The sequence below is a fragment of the Macrobrachium nipponense genome, chromosome 1 (assembly GCF_015104395.2).
Source record: "Macrobrachium nipponense isolate FS-2020 chromosome 1, ASM1510439v2, whole genome shotgun sequence".
NCBI lineage: Eukaryota > Metazoa > Arthropoda > Malacostraca > Decapoda > Palaemonidae > Macrobrachium > Macrobrachium nipponense.
The window spans coordinates 185,298,760-185,317,447 of record NC_087200.1 but is presented as its reverse complement, the minus strand read 5'-3'; the positions used below and the strand labels follow the sequence as shown (position 1 = coordinate 185,317,447).

General features: G+C 36.0%; 2 protein-coding genes across 2 annotated transcripts in view; both read right to left on the bottom strand.

The window, feature by feature from the left end:
• LOC135219028 (platelet binding protein GspB-like) overlaps positions 1-18,688 on the bottom strand; it is a 239,515-nt gene that overhangs the window by 156,262 nt on the left and 64,565 nt on the right.
• LOC135220071 (mucin-2-like) overlaps positions 925-18,688 on the bottom strand; it is a 35,562-nt gene continuing 17,798 nt past the window's right edge. The window contains exons 15-25 of the mRNA XM_064257394.1: positions 15,702-17,210; positions 13,268-13,658; positions 12,743-13,072; positions 12,139-12,635; positions 10,857-12,047; positions 8,620-8,809; positions 8,288-8,511; positions 7,596-7,745; positions 4,438-5,439; positions 3,189-3,479; positions 925-1,433 (exon numbers count right to left, since the gene is read on the bottom strand). Coding sequence (XP_064113464.1) covers positions 925-1,433; positions 3,189-3,479; positions 4,438-5,439; positions 7,596-7,745; positions 8,288-8,511; positions 8,620-8,809; positions 10,857-12,047; positions 12,139-12,635; positions 12,743-13,072; positions 13,268-13,658; positions 15,702-17,210 — 6,284 coding nt within the window. The remainder of the gene's footprint in view (positions 1,434-3,188; positions 3,480-4,437; positions 5,440-7,595; positions 7,746-8,287; positions 8,512-8,619; positions 8,810-10,856; positions 12,048-12,138; positions 12,636-12,742; positions 13,073-13,267; positions 13,659-15,701; positions 17,211-18,688) is intronic.

The following is an 18,688-nucleotide window of genomic DNA, read 5'->3' as shown; positions in this document are numbered from 1 at the left end:
TGGTAGTGTTGATGGTCCAGTAGTGGTTAGTTATATGGCTGGGTAGTTGTTGATGGTCAGTAGTGGTAGTTATATTGCTGATAGTTGTTGGGGATCCACCTGGTGGTAAGTTGATGATGGTCCGAGTAGTTGGTAGTTTGTTGATGGTCCAGTGGTGGTAGTTGTTGATTGGTCCAGTTTAGGTAGGTTATTATTTTGCCTGGTAGTTTGTTTGATGTTCCAGTAGGTGGTAGTTATTTTATTGGGTAGTTTGTTTTGATGGTCCCCGTAGTGGTAAGTTTATATTGCTGGTAAGTGTTTTGTTGATGGTTCCAGTGGTGGTAGTTGATGATTGGTCCAGTTAGTTGGTAGTTTGTTGATGGTCCAAGTTGGTGGTAGTTTGTTGATGGTTCCAGTAGTGGTTTAGGTTATATTGCTGGTAGTTGTTGACCGGGTCCAGTAGTGGTTAGGTTGTTGATGTTCCAGTTGGTGGTAGTTTTGTTGATGATGGTCCAGTAGTGGTAGTTGTTGGGATGGTTCCAGTAGTGGTAGTTGTTGCTGGTCCAGTAGTGGTAGGTTATTTGCTTGGTATTGGTTCCATGGTCCAGTAGTGGTAGTTTTATATTTGCTGGTAGTTGTTTGAAGGTTCATTGGTGGTCCAGTTTGTTGATGGTCCAGTTTATTGCTGGTAGTTGTTTGAATGGTTCCAGTTGGTGGTATTGGTTGGATGGTCCATAGTGGTAGTGTGTTGATGGTCCAAGTGGTGTTGGTAGTTTGTTTGAATGGTCCTAGTAAGTGGTTAGGTTATATTTTGCTTTGGTAGTTGTTGAAGGTTCCCCATTGGTGTATTTGTGATGGTCCAGGTATTGGTTAGTTGTTGATGGTCCCAGTGGTGGTAGTTGTTTGATGGTCCAGGTAGTGTTAGTTGATGGTCCGTAGGTGGTGTTATAATTGGCTGGTTAGTGGGTAGTTTATATTGCTGTAGTTGTTGATGGCCCCAGGTGGTAAGTTAATATTGGCCTGGTAAGTTGTTGATGGCCCAGTGGTAGTAGTTGTTGATGGCCCAGTAGTGGTAGTTGTTGATGGTCCAGTGGTGGTAGTTGTTGATGGTCCAGTTGTGATAGTTGTAGGTGGTCCAGTAGTGGTAGTTGTTGTTATATTGTTGGTAGTTGTTGATGGTCCAGTAGTTGTTGTTATATTGTTAGTAGTTGTTGATGGTCCAGTGGTGGTAGATGGTGTTAAACTTGATGTGGTTGGTGTGGCATCTGTTGTTGTTGATGTAGTTATAGGTGTTGTTGCTGTTGTGTTAGAAGTACCTTTTGTTGCAGTTGATGAGGTGGTCGGAGTAGGTGTTGTTGTCGTTGTAGACAATCCAGTAGTAGTTGTTAGCGTTGCAGTTGTTGTAGTAAAGGTTGGACTTGATACACTGATGGATCCACTGGAACTACTCGAACCTGTCAATCAAAACCTCTTTTCAAAATACCATTTACACATACATAATCATTCATAAAGCGATATACTTCATGAGACACCTTAATTCAAATCGCTTATAGAAATCCATTTCAAGAAATAAATAACTTTTTCACCCTATTAAAGAACATCGATGTAGATTTAGTTTTTCTCTTCTGCTATCTGTAACACACAAATTTACCTTGGAGAATTTAAGCATGCAAATGTGTAAATAATAATAATAATAATTTTATAGGATAAACTTCCATGAAATTCATTTGGAAAAATCTGTCCAGAAAGATTGACAGCAGATATATTCTTTTTTTATTGATAGATAAGTGTTCTCTCTTTGAGTAGAGCAATTATGGTTTATTACTGAACAGTTATTAAATTATGCATCCTTTCCGTGTAACTTATCTCAGTGAGATAAGTTTAATAAGAAAAATCCCCTTTATGGGACTGATGGCTTCAATACTCTTTCACTGTTTTTCTCGCTTTTATTTCTGTAGCTCAATGGATAATTCCATTTTTTTCTCTTTTTTCCTATCACGCATTTTACTTGCTTTTAAGACTATAAAACTTGGTTTACTGGTTAGCAGTCAGTAGAAGAATGATAAAGAATATCACTCTATACGGAAATATAGTGGTAAAAGTAGAAAAACTAATAATAATACTAATGAAAAATATTTTGAACACATATATACATTACTTATAATTTACAATTTGGACTTTGTATGCTTTGAAGTGATCGTATACGTACAGTCCTCTTAAACAATGAAAATGAGTGAAGAGAGCAGGCAACTCATGGAATTATCAAAGAAATAACATTATGACAATCATAACAATTGTGGTAGTTGCTGCAGTAGCAACATTTTAGAAGCAATTGATTATAATATACTTATCTGAAAGTAATCTATTATATATGTAAAAGCCAATTTCTGTCTTTCTGTTTGTCTGTTTGTTCGTTATGCACGCCCAGACCATGAAAGCCAAAGCTACCTAATTTTTATCATAGGATCCCCTCCCCTCAAGGGAGATTTCAGTCAAATTCCGGAATTCGACGGCCGGTTCTAAGGGGGCCTTAACCCCTCTTTTTCATACCCCCCTCAATTTTTACAATTTCGGAGTTGTCAGCAGCAAACTCTTCAGATTTTTCACTACTTTTATGACTCGGTATAAATAATGTGATAACTACGGATTTTTTAAGCCTTCTTTGGCTCAACAGGATCCCAAATGATTACTTATTCTGGGAGTGATTCCATAATCAGCCCTGTAGCGGTTGTCATCAAGGATGGTATACCCTTTTTAATCCCGAGCAACGCCGGGTACAGCAGCTAGTGAGGAACATAACATCAACCATAAGACGAGAGACCCTAAGTGTAAGAATGAACATCAGTGACTCACTTAGTTAAAGGTAATTATTCATGACTGGACAGGACTCAGACATGTGTCCTATTTTACTCTGCTGTTGTAGAGTGAATTACAACTAAAGAGTATTATCATTAGGTTACTGACTTTTCTATCACCTTAAAAAGAATAACCTTTACATGATTGCACCCAAGCTCGAGGAAACATATTTTCTAATGACTTGGACAATTACAATGTTTTTTTTAATAGAAAAAATCTAAATTGTTCATTAGTCTTGATTTTAGGGATAAGACTCCTTCCATTACCAAATCAGCAAAAAGAAATGAAACATCAAAGACAATTGTCAAGACTGCTGAACGAAATATGCGTTGATTTATGTGTTGTTGGTGTACCAGTGGTTGTAGTTGCACTGGTTGTAGTTGGAGTTTCTGTTATAGTCGACGATGGTGGAGTTGTAGTAGTTGTTTTGACAGTAGTAGATGTACCGGTGGCAGTTGTTGATGATTCTGTATTTGTAGTTGTTACAGTTGACCCTACCGGTGTGACTGTTGTTGTTGTAGAAAAAACTATAGTACTTGTTAGTGCCGAAGTAGTTGCGGTTGTAGGTTTACTAGTTGTTGGTGTAGCTGTCGTCATTGTAGACGAGGCAGTAGAATTTACTATCGCTACTGTTGTAGTTGCCACTGTTATATTTGGCAACAAATGGCTTGGACAGTAAATTACGAGACTGGAACTACTTTTAATATATATATATATATATATATATATATATATATATATATATATATATGTGTGTGTATTATATCTATAATATATTATATTTATATTTATATATTATATATTATTAATATATATATAAATATATATATATATATAGATATATATATATATATATATATATATATATATATCTATATATAAGCATTAATTTACAAATTTCGTTTAGTACCCAATTTGCTCTACCTCAGAAATTATATATATATATATATATATATATATATATATATATATATATATATATATATATATATATATATATATATATACATACATATCCTCCCACCTCGGCCCCCCCCCCCCCCCCCACGCATACAATCAGCACCCACCACCAACAAGGCAGGATAATCACATGACATCATATCATCATCCATGAAAGTATGATTATAGTACAAACAAAATAAGAATAATTATAAAAATAATAATAGTGATGAATCTCACTTGGCTTCAAAAAAGGCAAAGGTAAGGGTTTGCTTTCCTTGTGTGCACTATCGTGATAGATTGCTTAGTAAACACTTGAATCCCTTCAACTTTTCACGGTCGATTTTCCAGAACTTTATATCAAGATCCTATTTGATCTACTGACATTTTGACCCATTTCATTTGCTGTAGTTATGGTGCTTTCCTTTTACTGATAGAGAGGGATTTCAGTTGAGTCTTTGCGAGTCACAGAGATCACATATTAGTCAGTTAATCTTTCTAGGGAATAAGTCTCGAATAATACCGTAAATATTACGGATGAAAAAAACGTTTTTGTTCACTAATGCATAATTATTGCATAGAATTTTATCATGATAATACAACTTTAACAGCCCTGATTTATAGAAGGGAAACAAAGAATAACAAACACCTTTCAGAACTAACCAAGACTGCTACTACTGAATGAAATACTGAATGAGTGTGTGGTTGTAGGGGTTGTTTGTGTAACGGTGGTGGTAGTTTGTGTTGTAGTAATATTAGAAGTTGTGGATATTGTCGGGGTTCCTGTTGTCGTCAACGAAGTCTGCGTTGTAGTTGTGGTTGTGCCATTAGTAGATGTAGTTGTGGTCGTTTTAGGTGTACCAGTGGTTGTTGTTGCTGTTGTTGGAGTTCCTGTTGTAGCTGTGGTTGTACTATTAGTAGATGTACTTGTGGTAGTTGTAGGTGTACCAGTGGTTGTTGTTGCTGTTGTTGGAGTTCCTGTTGTAGTTGCAGTTGTGGCATTAGTAGATGTACTTGTGGTACTTGTAGGTGTACCAGTGGCTGTTGTTGCTGTTGTTGGTGTTCCTGCTATAGTTGCAGTTGCGGTTGTGGCATTAGTAGATGTACTTCTGGTTGTTGTAGGTGTACCAGTGGTTGTTGTTGCTGTTGTTGGAGTTCCTATAGTAGCAGACGATGATTGTGTTGTCGACGAAGACTGTGTTGTAGTTGCGGTTGTGACATAAGTAGATGTACTTGTGGTTGTTGTAGGTGTACCAGTGGTTGTTGTTGCTGTTATTGGAGTTCCTGCTATAGTTGCAATTGCGGTTGTGGCATTAGTAGATGTACTTGTTGTTGTTGTAGGTGTACCAGTGGTTGTTGTTGCTGTTGTTGGAGTTCCTGTAGTAGCAGACGATGATTGTGTTGTTGATGATCCTATCGTTGTAGTTGATGTTACAGATGTTGTGGTTGGTGTGACTGATGTTGTTAAAGAGACTGTAGTACTAGTTGGCATTGCTGTTGTTGTTGTAGTAACTGCTGAATTGGTGGAGGTGGTAATTGTGGATGTACCTGTTTCTGTTGTAGACGATGCAGTAGTAATTGTTGGTGTTATTATTGTAGTTGTTGGTGTTACTACTTTTGATAAGCTTTGACTGCTGCTTGAACTGCTGCTGGAACTACTTGAGCCTAAGAGTTAATCCCTCCTTTCAATAACTATTTCATCTTATTTTTGGGGGGTTCTGTCTTGCACTTATATTACCAAAAATATAAAATTCTTGATAATTTTTTATTTTTGAAATTTGCGATTAAAATAGCTGCGCAGTTGAAGAGAAATGATTATCGTTTTTCAAATTTATCTGAGAGTAGGCACTAATGCAGATTTACGACTAAGTGATATTTTACACTAGCTGGGTACCCGCCCGTAGATTGGTCCGTGTAACCCAGAGCATATCATTACGTTATATACAAAATAATTATAATACTAGCTATATAACTTAATATATATATATATATAATCTATATATATAATATATATATATACTAATAATATATATATATAATAATATAATATAATAATATATAATAATCTCTCTCTCTCTCTCTCTCGTCTCTCTCTCTCTCTCTTACTCTCTCTTTCTCTCTCCAACAATCACTGTCTCTTACCCTCTTTCTTCTCCCTAACACCCAGTTTACTTTCTCTCATTTTCTCTCCCTCTCATTTCCTCTTCTGTCAACCCCCTTCTAAAACCACCCTCTTTGATGTCATTGATGTTTACCCTATAGTATTCTTTTCTAAATAAGTCATATGTATACAGAAATTTGTTAAGTAACTAAGTCTACGGGCATAGCAAGCCCCATTTCACGGTCAGAACCCGCTCTGCTTCACGGAATCCCTTCTCACCCTTCGGAGGGGGTGAAGTAGAAATTTTGGTACTTCGGGCTCCCCGGCGGTTTCCGGGCTTCCAAACATAGGTCTCGACCTTCCCGGGGTGGAAACCCATCTCCGTTCCTAATCTCAGTCCCGTCAGACCAACGACCCGGCCGCCCATACCAAACATACATACATACATACATACATACATACATACATACAAACATACACACATTGCCAAGTATATAATAGATAAAGATAAGTAAAGTAAATAATGTATATTATTTTTGATATTCTATAATACAGAACTAAAAGGGTACATAGCTCAATACCTCACGTATGTGGAATTGATTAACATATAAATGGAAATTATTTAGTATTTTCTATATATCTGCAAATGATATTACTAGCATATAAAGTCAAACATTTATACACGTAAATCCTTTAGAGTTGAGATCGAAGAATAAGGCAAAATCAAATAATGTTACTGATAAAAGCCTTCTCAGATCCTTGGAATTCCCATGTTTCCATCAGGCTTTGCATAGAATCAAAGGACTTGAATGGTCGACGAGATTAGAAATGCTAGAGGTGCACTCCATCGATGAAAAAAATCTTTAAAGAATGAATTCCTCATTTGATTGTCAAGATATAGCGTTACCCTTTTACATATTATCCAAAACTAATTGTACAAATACTTTTCTTTTAGACTTTTCTTGTTCATATATAAATATAAATATTAAGATTATCTCTCTTCTCTGTACATATTTAGAACGATCTCTCTCTCTCTATCTCTCCTCTCTCTCTCTCTCTCTCTCTCTCTCTCTCTCTCTCTATCTCTCATTACATTAGGCAAAGGGACGGAGAAAATCACATCTCCATACACGAAAACATAAAAATAGAAAAATATATGTTAAAATTATAATTGAAATTCAATAAATGATAATGAAGACCATGAAGCTTAATAGATCTCAATAAAGACGATGGTAAGTTATTTCTTCTCCTACGTGACCTAATTTGATATACAGATAAGAGAGCATAGGGTGCTTCTGTGCGCTTTAAAGCCAAATGGGATATAATGCAAAACATTCTTCCCTACAAACCAAGAATGTTAGATTCAAGTGAGATTGAAAGACCTTAGGTATTGTGGTATTGGCAGGTTAAACTCAACCTAACATGGAATCGAACCCAAGATAAAAAAGTAAATTAATTTTGTATATTTCTCCTTCAAATTCAATGATTCAAGGAGTAACTCTGCGTAAAAAAAAGGATAAGTGTTACTTGCAAGTACCAAAGTTCACTTCAGTATGATAAAAGTCTCAGAAGTAAGAATCGTAAATTTTCTGGAAGAGAAAAACAGTATTTTGTTCACTAATCCATAATGTTTACATAGAATCTTACCATAATAATGTCTTCAACGAAACCTGATTCTAAAAACAGAAACAGAGAACCACAAACACCTTTCAAGACTAACCAAGACTGCTGCTACTGAAGGAACTACTGAATGAGTGCGTGGTTGTAGGGGTTGTTGATGTAACAGTAGCGGTAGTTTGTGTTGTAGTATTATCGGAAGTTGTTGATGTTCTCGGGGTTCCTGTGGTTGTTGTTGCTGTAGTTGGAGTTCCTGGAATTGTAGTGTTGACCGAAGATGGTTAGTTGCAGTTTGTAAGCCAGTTAGTAGAATTGTAACCTTGTGGTAGTTTGTAGGTGTACGCCAGTAGGTTGTTGTTGCTGTTGTTGGAGTTCGCTGTTTGGTAAGTTGATGAAATGAATGTTTTGTAGTTGCAGTTGTACCATTAGTAGATGTAGCTTGTGGTAGTTGTAAGGTGGTAACCAAGTGGTTGTTTTGTTGCCTGTTTGTTTGGAGTTTCCTGTTGATAGTTTGATCAAAGACGTTGTAGTTGGCAAGTTTGTTACCATTAGTAGATGTACTTGTGGGTAGTTGGTTAAGGGTGTACCAGTGGTTTGTTGTTGCCTAATGTTTGGAGTTCCTGTTTGTAGTTGATTGAGATGTTGTTAGTTGCAGTTGTACCATGTAGTTAGATTTGTTTAAGTTCTGGTTAGTTAGTAGGTGTTACCAAGTAAAGTTGTTGTTTGCTATGTTGGAGTTCCTGTTGTAGTTGACCGAATGATTGTAGTTGCAGTTGTACCATTAGTAGAATGTACCTTGTGGTAGTTTGTAGGTTGTACCAGTGGTTGTTGGTTGGCTTTGGTTTGTTGGAGTTCCTGTTGTAGTTTTGATGAAGAATGTTGTAGTTGCAGTTGTACCATTAGTAAGAATGTTACTTGTGGTAAGTTGTAGGTGTACCAGTGGTTGTTGTTGCTTGTTGGTTGGAGTTCCTGTAGTTGATGAAGATGTTATTGTTGCAGTTGTACCATTAGTAGATGTACTGTGTAGTTGTAGGTGTACCTGTGTGTGTTGCTTGTTTGTTGAGTTTTTTTCTGTTGTAGTGATGCCGATGTTGTTAGTTGCAGTTGTACCATTAGTAGATTGTTACTTGTTGGTAGTTGTAGGTGAACCAGTGGTTGTTGTTGCTGTTGTTGGAGTTCCTGTTGTAGTTGGCGAAGATGTTGTTGCTGTTGTTGGAGTTCCTGTTGTAGTTGATGAAGTATCTGTAGTTACAGTTGTACCATTAGTAGATGTATCTGTGGTAGGTGTAGGTGTACCAGTGGTTGTTGTTGTAGTTCCTGTTGTAGTAGATGAAGATTGTGTTATATTTTTAGTTGAACCATTAGTTTATGTACCAGTGTTTGTAAGCGTAATAGATGTACCTGTGGTTATAACATTTGTTGAAGTACCTGTAGTTACAAGTGTAGTTGATGTATCATTGTCTCCTATGAATGAGATTACCATTTCAATATATAAACGTTATGGTTATCTTTATGTTTTTTTCTTGGATACTCTATATTCTTCTAACTTCTGCCTAACATAGATTTGTTATATTTTCGAAAATCCAAGTAAGAAATGTTTGGATAACATTTTACCAAAAAATTCAGAAATATTGTTAGCGTAGATGAACTGTAATTTCTTTACCATGTAGATTTTTGCAGAAACCTGTTCAGTTCAGTTTTGTTCAGTGTATTTAAGCATGGAACTGCCAATGGTAGCGCGTTAGGTAGTTTAGTCTAAATTTTTTAATGGAATAAAATCAAAAACGTATATTTTAATTAAAAAAGTTTTTTAACGCTTTAAATCTGAAAACACTACTTAACAGTCTAGGATTGAAGGCAGAAAATAATTATTCTTATTCATTGCACATGCGTAAGAGTAGTGTCTATCGCGAAGGAAAAGTATTCGCATTATAACATGTTTCTTTACAGTTTTATAAATCAATTAAATCAACAAACAATAACATCCTGTTCACTGTGAATAAACTTGGGTCATTACAACTTTCTTATTATTTAGTGCCTAGGAAATAATTAATGAAATATAGTTTTAGAAATATTTATTAAAGTCATGGTGCCTTTAAAGAATAAGAGATTTCGATAACCATAACTAAAAAATCCCCTCCCATCCCCTTTCGACATAATTCCCATCACACTTTAATCTTTTCCTCCCCTCACCTAAATCCATACCTCCCAGTTTCTCTCAGAACCTCAAACGATTTCCTCGATTCGAAGAATCGATTTGGAATACTCCTCATAAAGCTCTGATATACAGCTTGAACAGAGCTTAGTCTGACAGCAATAATTATTCCAGTAAATCTCCCTACAGTTTTATATTTCTGTAGTATTTATTGATGTGGTGTTAGTCAGTTAAACAGAGGACAAGATGTGGTTGAAAGTATTAGAAAAGCTAATAACGCTGTAAAACTTAGGCACTTTATGAAGTAACTCATTCAAACAATATCTTCAGGGTTCGTGTTGGTGCTCCTGCTTCTCTTATCGTTGTTAGTAGATTAAAATTATGTGTTACATTTTAATTTAGCTTAAAATATACAAAGAGACAAGACCCCAGGGTCTTTCATCAGTCATTCTAATAGATGATTGAAAAAGCGTAACAGAAATGAAAATGGTAGTTACTTCATGAGCGCACGAGTTAGGAACTGATGAATTCCTCGGTCATGTACCAAACAAAAATATATATAACTGCAATTTTCTTTTAGTTGAAATGCTTTCATTTAGAGACTACTAAAAACAAACCAAAACTAAAACTTGAAACTTCATTAGTAGGTATATAAAAAAAGAGAACTGGTTAGTTAAGACAGCCTACATCTAGGAAATTGATATATTCAACGGAACTTATGTGTTGAAATATCAATGCTTTTAATATAAAGTGTGTGCTGCATAAAAGTGTGTTGGGTTGATGGTGAAGTGTCATTGCAGTATATAGAACCTGTGTCTAGGTGTTTAAGTCATGATCCAGCTATTAAATGGACCATTGGTGAAAAACAATTGCTTTTAAAATGTACCGCATCCAAGGATACACCTCCACACTACAGTAAAACATGTAAACACGCATTGGCAATTCATCTTACATTACAAACAGGCTGAAAGCGAGCCAACGATTTTTATTGTTTGTTCGAAATAGTGATTCATATGATTATCCAGAGTTTGCCAAATATTCTTTTTGCACTTCCACCAACTTGGTTTTTCCCCCTATCACTAGATTAGGTTAGTTTAGGGTAATGTCATATCGATAATTTTGGTGTGGGAAACATATTGAGATTATTTTCATAGGATTCATTTGTTAGTTTTGTAGTTGTAGTTGACAAAGGCGTAATTGCAGTTGTACCTATAGTAGATATACTTGTGGTAGTTGTAGGTGTACCAGTGGTTGTTGTTACTGTTGTTGGAGTTCCTGTTGTAGTTGATGAAGATGTTGTAGTTGCAGTTGTACCATTAGTAGATGTACTTGTGGTAGTTGTAGGTGTACCAGTGGTTGTTGTTCCTGTTGTTGGAGTTGATGAAGACGTTGTAGTTGCAGTTGTACCATTAGTAGATGTACTTGTGGTAGTTGTAGGTGTACCAGTGGTTGTTGTTGCTGTTGTTGGAGTTCCTGTTGTAGTTGATGAAGATGCTGTAGTTGCAGTTGTACCATTAGTAGATGTAGTTGTGGTAGTTGTAGGTGTACCAGTGGTTGTTGTTGCTGTTGTTGGAGTTCCTGTTGTAGTTGACGAAGATGTTGTAGTTGCAGTTGTACCATTAGTAGATGTACTTGTGGTAGTTGTAGGTGTACCTGTGGTTGTTGTTGCTGTTGTTGGAGTTCCTGTTGTAGTTGACGAAGATGTTGTAGTTGCAGTTGTACCATTAGTAGATGTACTTGTGGTAGTTGTAGGTGTACCTGTGGTTGTTGTTGCTGTTGTTGGAGTTCCTGTTGTAGTTGATGAAGATGTTGTAGTTGCAGTTGTACCATTAGTAGATGTAGTTGTGGTAGTTGTAGGTGTACCAGTGGTTGTTGTTGCTGTTGTTGGAGTTCCTGTTGTAGTTGATGAAGATGTTGTAGTTGCAGTTGTACCATTAGTAGATGTACTTGTGGTAGTTGTAGGTGTACCAGTAGTTGTTGTTGCTGTTGTTGGAGTTCCTGTTGTAGTTGATGAAGATGTTATAGTTGCCGTTGTACCATTAGTAGATGTACTTGTGGTAGTTGTAGGTGTACCAGTGGTTGTTGTTACTGTTGTTGGAGTTCCTGTTGTAGTTGTGAAGAATGCTGTAGTTGCAGTTGTACCAATTAAGTAGATACTTGTGGTAGTTGTAGGTGTACAGTGGGTTGTTGTTGCTGTTGTTGGATTTTGTTGGTAGTTGACGAAGATGTTGTAGTGCAGTTGTACCATTAGTAGATGACTTGGGTGTTGAGTACCTGTGGTTGTTGTTGCTGTGTTGGAGTTCCTGTTGTAGTTGACGAAGATGTTGTAGTTGGCAGTGTACCAATTAGTAGTGTACCTTGTTGGTAGTATATTGTTAGGTGTACCTGTGGTTGTTGTTGCTGTTGTTGGAAGACGTTGTTAGTTGATTGAGATGTGTAGTTGAGTTGTACCAATTACGTAGAATTGTATTGTTGTAAGTGTAGGTGTTACCAGGGTTGTTGTGCTTGTGTTGGAGTTGACGAAGACGTTGTAGTGCAGTTGTACCATTAGTAGAGTACTTGTGGTAGTTGTAGGTGTACCTGTGGTTCGTTGTTGCTGTTGTTGGGAGTTCCTGTGTAGTGACAAAAACAATGAGTTGCAGTTGTAACATTAGTAGATGTAGTGTGGTAGTTGTAGGGTACTGTGGTTGTGATGCTGTTGTTGGAGTCCTGTGTAGGTGACAGACATTGTAGTTGCAGTGTACCAATAGTAGATGTACTTGGTCGTTGTAGGTGTAACCTGTGGTTGTTGTTGCTGTTGTGGAGTTCCTGTAGTTGACCGAAGATGTTTGTAGTTGCAGTTGTACCATTATAGATGTACTTGTGGTAGTTGTAGGTGCTACTGTGGTTGTTGTTGCTGTTTGTTGGGTTCCTGTTGTAGTTGACGAAGATCTTTTAGTTGCAGTTGTACCATTAGTAGATGTACTTGTAGGGTAGTTGTAGGTGTACCTGTGGTTGGTTGTTGCTGTTGTTGAGTTCCTGTTTAGTGATGAAGATTGTTGTAGTTGCAGTTTTGTCCATTAGTAGATTCTTGTGGGTAGTTGTAGGTGTAGTACCAGTGGTTGTTGTTGCTGTTGTTGGAGTTTGACGAAGACGTTGTAGTTTCAGTTGTACCATTAGTAATGTACTTGTGGTAGTTTAGGTGAAGCCTGTGGTATGTTGTTTGCTGTTGTTGGAGTTCCTGTTGTAGTTGCCTGAAGTTGAGTTGAAGTTGTACCATTAGGTTAATGGATACTTGTGGTAGTTGTAGTGTACCTGTTGTTGATGCTGTTGTTGAGTCCTGTTGTAGTTTGACGAAGACGTTGTATTTGCAGTTTACCATTATGTAGGATGTACTTGTGTAGTTGTGGGTGTACCTGTGGTTTGTTGTTGCTGTTGTTGGGTTCCTGTGTTAGTTGACAAAGACAATTGTAGTTGGCAGTTGTACAAAACCATAGTAGATGGTAACTTGTGGGAGTTGTAGGTGTACCTGTGTTGTTGATGCTGTTTGTTTGGAGTTTCCTGTTGTAGGGTTGACAAAGACATTGTAGTTGCAGGTTGTAACCAATATTAGATTGTACTTGTGGAGTTGGGTAGGTTACCTGTGGTTGTTGTTGTTCCTGTTTGTTGGGATTTCCGTTGTAGTTGACGAAAATGTTGTAGTTGCAGTTGTACCATTAGTAGATGTAGTTGTGGTAGTTGTAGGTATACCAGTGGTTGTTGTTCCTGTTGTTGGAGTTCCTGTTGTTGTTGACGAAGATGTTGTAGTTGTACCATTAGTAGATGTACTTGTGGTAGGTGTAGGTGTACCAGTGGTTGTTGTTGTAGTTTCTGTTATAGTAGATGAAGATTGTGTTATAGTTGCAGTTGTGTTATACCATTGCTGGACATAGTTGATGTACCAGTTTTGTAAGCGTATTAGATGTACCCAGTTTGTTATAACATTTGTTGGAAGTACCATGGTTAGAAGTGTAGTTGATGTATCATTGTCTCCTATGAATGAGATCAGCCTTTCAATATGTAAATGTTATGGTTATCTTTATGTTTTTTCTTGGATACTTTATATTCTTCTAACTTCTGCCTAACATAGATTTTTATTATTTTCGAAAATCCAAGTAGGAAGTGTTTGTATAAAATTTTACCAAATATTCAGAAATGTTATTAGTGTAGATGTACTGTAATTTTTAAACCATATAGAATTTTTCCAGAAACCTGTTCAGCTCCGTTTTATTCAGTGTATTGAAGCATTGAACTACCAATGGTAATTTCGTTAGGTAGTTTAGTCTAAATTTTAAAATGAAATAAAATCAAAAACATATATTTCATTAAAAAAAAGGAAGATTTTTAATATTTATATCTGAAAACAATTCTTAACAGTCTAGAACTGAAGGGAGAAAATAATTATTCTGATTCTGCACATACGTAATTGAAAAGTTATTTTGAATAAAGTGTCTATAACGAGGGTGAAGTATTTGAATTATAAAAAGTTTCTGCACAGTATCAGAAATCAATTAAATCGACATACAATGACGTCAGTTTTACTGTATATAAACTTTGGTCAATTAAACTTTCTTTTTATTTAGAGCCTAGGAAATAATTAATGAAATATAGTTTTAGAAAGATTTTTCAAAGTCATGGTGCCTTTGAAGAATAAAATATTTCGGTAACCATAACTAAATAATCCCCTCCCATCCCCTTTCGACCTCCTTCCCATCACACTTTAATCTTTTCCTCCCCTCACCTGAATCCCCGCCTCCCAGTTTCTCTCAGGAACTCATACGATTTCCTCGATTCGAAGAATCGATTTGGAATACTCCTCATAAAGCAATGATATACAGCATGTCTGACAGAAATAATTATTCCGGTAAATCCTCCTACAGTTATATATTTCTGTAGTATTTACTGGTGTGTTAGTCAGTTAAACAGAGGAGAAGATGTGGTTGCAAGTATTAGAAAAGTTACAGACGCAGTAAAACTTAGGCACTTTATGAAGTAACTCATTCAAACAATATCTTCAGCATTCGTGTTGATGCTGCTGCTTCTCCTATCGTTGTCACTAGAATTAAAGTATGTGTTACGTTTTAATTTAGCTTAAAATATACGAAGAGACAAGACCCAGGGTCTTTCATCAGCCATTCTAATAGATGATTCAAGAAGCGTAACAGAAATGAAAATGATAGAATGGTAAAGTTATTTCATGAGCTGTGGTAGGAAAAATTCGGTTTAGAAACCCCAAAAGCAATATCATCATTTACCAAAAGAAAATAGTTTGAAATATATTCATAAAGTAAACGTCCAATTTGAGCTAAAGTAGCGAATGAGTGAGGAACTATTGAATTCCTCGGTCATGTACCAAACACAAATATATATAATTGCAATAACCTTTCGGCCAAAAAAAACCTTCATTTACTGACTACAAAAAACAAACCAAAGCTGAAACTTTGAACTTTATTGATAAATAGAAAAAAAAAAGAACGGGTTAGTTAAGACAGCCTACATCTAGGAAATTGATATATTCAATGGAATTTATGTGTTGAAATATATATGCTTTTAATATAAAGTGTGTGCCGCATAAAAGTGTGTCGGGTTGCTGGTGAAGCGTCCTTGCACTATATGAACCTGTGTCTAAGTGTTTAAGTCATGATCCAGCTGTTAAATGGGCTATTGCTCTTAAAATGTACCGCATCAAAGGATACACATCCACACTACAGTAAAACATGTAAACACGGATTGGCAATTTATCTTACATTACAAACAGGCTGAAAGCGAGCCAACGATTTTTATTGTTTGTTCGAAATAGTGATTCATATGATTATCCACAGTTTTCTAAATATTGTTTTTGCACTTCCTCCAACCTGGTATTTTTTCTCTATCACTGGAATTAGATTAGGTTAGGTTAGGTTCGGTTAGGATAGGTTAGTTGAAAGAAGTGTCATATTGATAATTTTGGTGTGGGAAACATATTGAGATTATTTTCACAGGATTCATTTGTTAGTTTTGTTGTTTTAGTTGACAAAGACTTAATTGCAATTGTACCATTAGTTGATATACTTGTGGTAGTTGTAGGTGTACCAGTGGTTGTTGTTGCTGTAGTTGGAGTTCCTGTTGTAGTTGACGAAGATGTTGTTGCTGTTGATGGAGTTCCTGTTGTAGTTGATGAAGATGTTGTAGTTGCAGTTGTACCATTAGTAGATGTACTTGTGGTAGTTGTAGGTGTACCTGTGGTTGTTGTTGCTGTTGTTGGAGTTCCTGTTGTAGTTGACGAAGATATTGTAGTTGCAGTTGTACCGTTAGTAGATGAACTTGTGGTAGTTGTAGGTGTACCTGTGGTTGTTGTTGCTGTTGTTGGAGTTCCTGTTGTAGTTGACGAAGATGTTGTTGTTGTAGTTGTACCATTAGTAGATGTACTTGTAGTGGTTGTAGGTGTACCAGTGGTTGTTGTTACTGTTGTTGGAGTTCCTGTTGTAGTTGATGAAGATGTTGTAGTTGCAGTTGTACCATTAGTAGATGTACTTGTGGTAGTTGTAGGTGTACCTGTGGTTGTTGTTGCTGTTGTTGGAGTTCCTGTTGTAGTTGATGAAGATGTTGTAGTTGCAGTTGTACCATTAGTAGATGTACTTATGGTGGTTGTAGGTGTACCTGTGGTTGTTGTTGCTGTTGTTGGAGTTTCTGTTGTAGTTGACGAAGATATTGTAGTTGCAGTTGTACCATTAGTAGATGTACTTGTGGTAGTTGTAGGTGTTCCTGTGGTTGTTGTTGCTGTTGTTGGAGTTCCTGTTGTAGTTGATGAAGATGTTGTAGTTGCAGTTGTACCATTAGTAGATGTACTTATGGTGGTTTGTAGGTGTACCTGTGTGTTGTTGTGTTGTTGGAGTTTCTTTGTTGTTGTTGACGAAGATATTGTAGTTGCAGTTGTACCATTAGTAGATGTACTTGTGGGTATTGTTGTAGGTGTACCAGGTTGGGGTGTTGTTGCTGTGTTGGAGTTCCTGTTGTAGTTGATGAAGATGTTGTAGTTGCAGGTTGTACCATTAGTAGATGTACTTGTGGTAGTTGTAGGTGTACCTGTGGTTGTTGTTGCTGTTGTTGGAGTTCCTGTTGTAGTTGATGAAGATGTTGTAGTTGCATTTGTACCATTAGTAGATGTACTTGTGGTAGTTGTAGGTGTACCAGTGGTTGTTGTTGCTGTTGTTGGAGTTCCTGTTGTAGTTGAAGATATTGTAGTTGCAGTTGTGCCATTAGTAGATGAACTTGTGGTAGTTGTAGGTGGACCTGTAGTTGTTGTTGCTGTTGTTGGAGTTTCTGTTGTAGTAGATGAAGTCGTTGTAGTTGCAGTTGTACCATTAGTAGTTATATCTGTGGTAGGTGTAGGTGTACCAGTGGTTGTTGTTGTAGTTCCTGTTGTAGTAGATGAAGATTGTGTTATATTTTTAGTTGAACCATTAGTTGATGTACCAGTGTTTGTAAGCGTAATAGATGTACCAGTGGTTATAACATTTGTTGAAGTACCAGTGGTTACAAATGTAGTTGATGTATCATTTCTCCCTTGAATGAGATCAGCCTTTCATTATGTAAATGTTATGGTTATCTTTATCTTTTTACTTAGAAACCTTATATTCTTCTAACTTCTGCCTAACATAAATTTTTATTATTTTCGAAAATCCATGTAGGAAGTGTTGTATAAAATTTTACCAAATATTCAGAAAAATGATTAGTGTAGATGTATTCTAATTTCTAAACCATGTAGATGTTTTCAAAATCCTTTTCAGTTTTGTTTTATTCAGTGTATTTGAGCATCAAACTGCCAATAGTAGCACGTTAGGTAGTTTAGTCTAAATTTTAGAATGGAATAAAATCAAATACATATATTTTATTAAAAAAAAAATTTTCAACGCTATAAATCTGAAAACATTACTTAACAGTCTAGGATTGAAGGCAAAAAAAATTATTCTGATTCATTGCACGTACTTAATTGAAAAGTTATTCTGAATAAAGTGTCTATCCCGAGGGAAAAGTATTCGAATTATAAAATGTTTCTTTACAGTTTTATAAATCAATTAAATCAACAAACAATAACATCATGTTTACTATATATAAACTTGGGCCATTACAACTTTCCTATTGTTTAGTGCCTAGGAAATAATTAATGAAATATAGTTTTAGAAATATTTATCAAAGTCATGGTGACTTTAAATGATAAACGATTTCGATAACCATAACTAAATAATCCCCTCCCATCCCCTTTCGACCTCCTTCCCCTCACACTTTAATCTTTTCCTCCCCTCACCTAAATCCACACCTCCCAGTTTCTCTCAGGAACTCATACGATTTCCTCGATTCGAAGAATCGATTTGGAATGCTGCTCATAAAGCTCTGATATACAGCTTGAACAGAGCTTAGCCTGACAGCAATAATTATTCCAGTAAATCTCCCTACAGTTTTATATTTCTGTAGTATTTACTGATGTCGTGTTAGTCAGGTAATTAAACAGAGGACAAGATGTGGTTGCAAGTATTAGAAAAGTTACAGACGCAGTAAAACTTAGGCTTTTTATGAAGTAACTCATTCAAACAATATCTTCAGGGTTTGTGTTGATGCTGCTGCTTCTCCTATCGTTGTTACTAGTATAAAATTACATATTATGTTTTAATTTATCCTAAAATATATGCAGAGACAAGTTCCAGGGCCTTTCATCAGCCATTTTAATAGATGATTGAAGAAGCGTAACAGAAATGAAAATGATGGAATGGTAAAGTTACTTCAATGAGCTGTGGTAGGAAAAATTGATTTAGAAACCCCATAACCAATATCATCATTTACCAAAAGAAAATAGTTTAAAACATATTCTTAAAGTAAAAGTCCAATATGAGCTAAAGTAGCACACGAGGGAGGAACTGATGAATTCCTCTGTCATATACCAAACAAATATATATATATAACTGCAATTATCATTTAGCTAAAAAGCCTTCATTTAATAACTGCGAAAAATAAACCAAAGCTAAAACTTTAAACTTCATTAATAT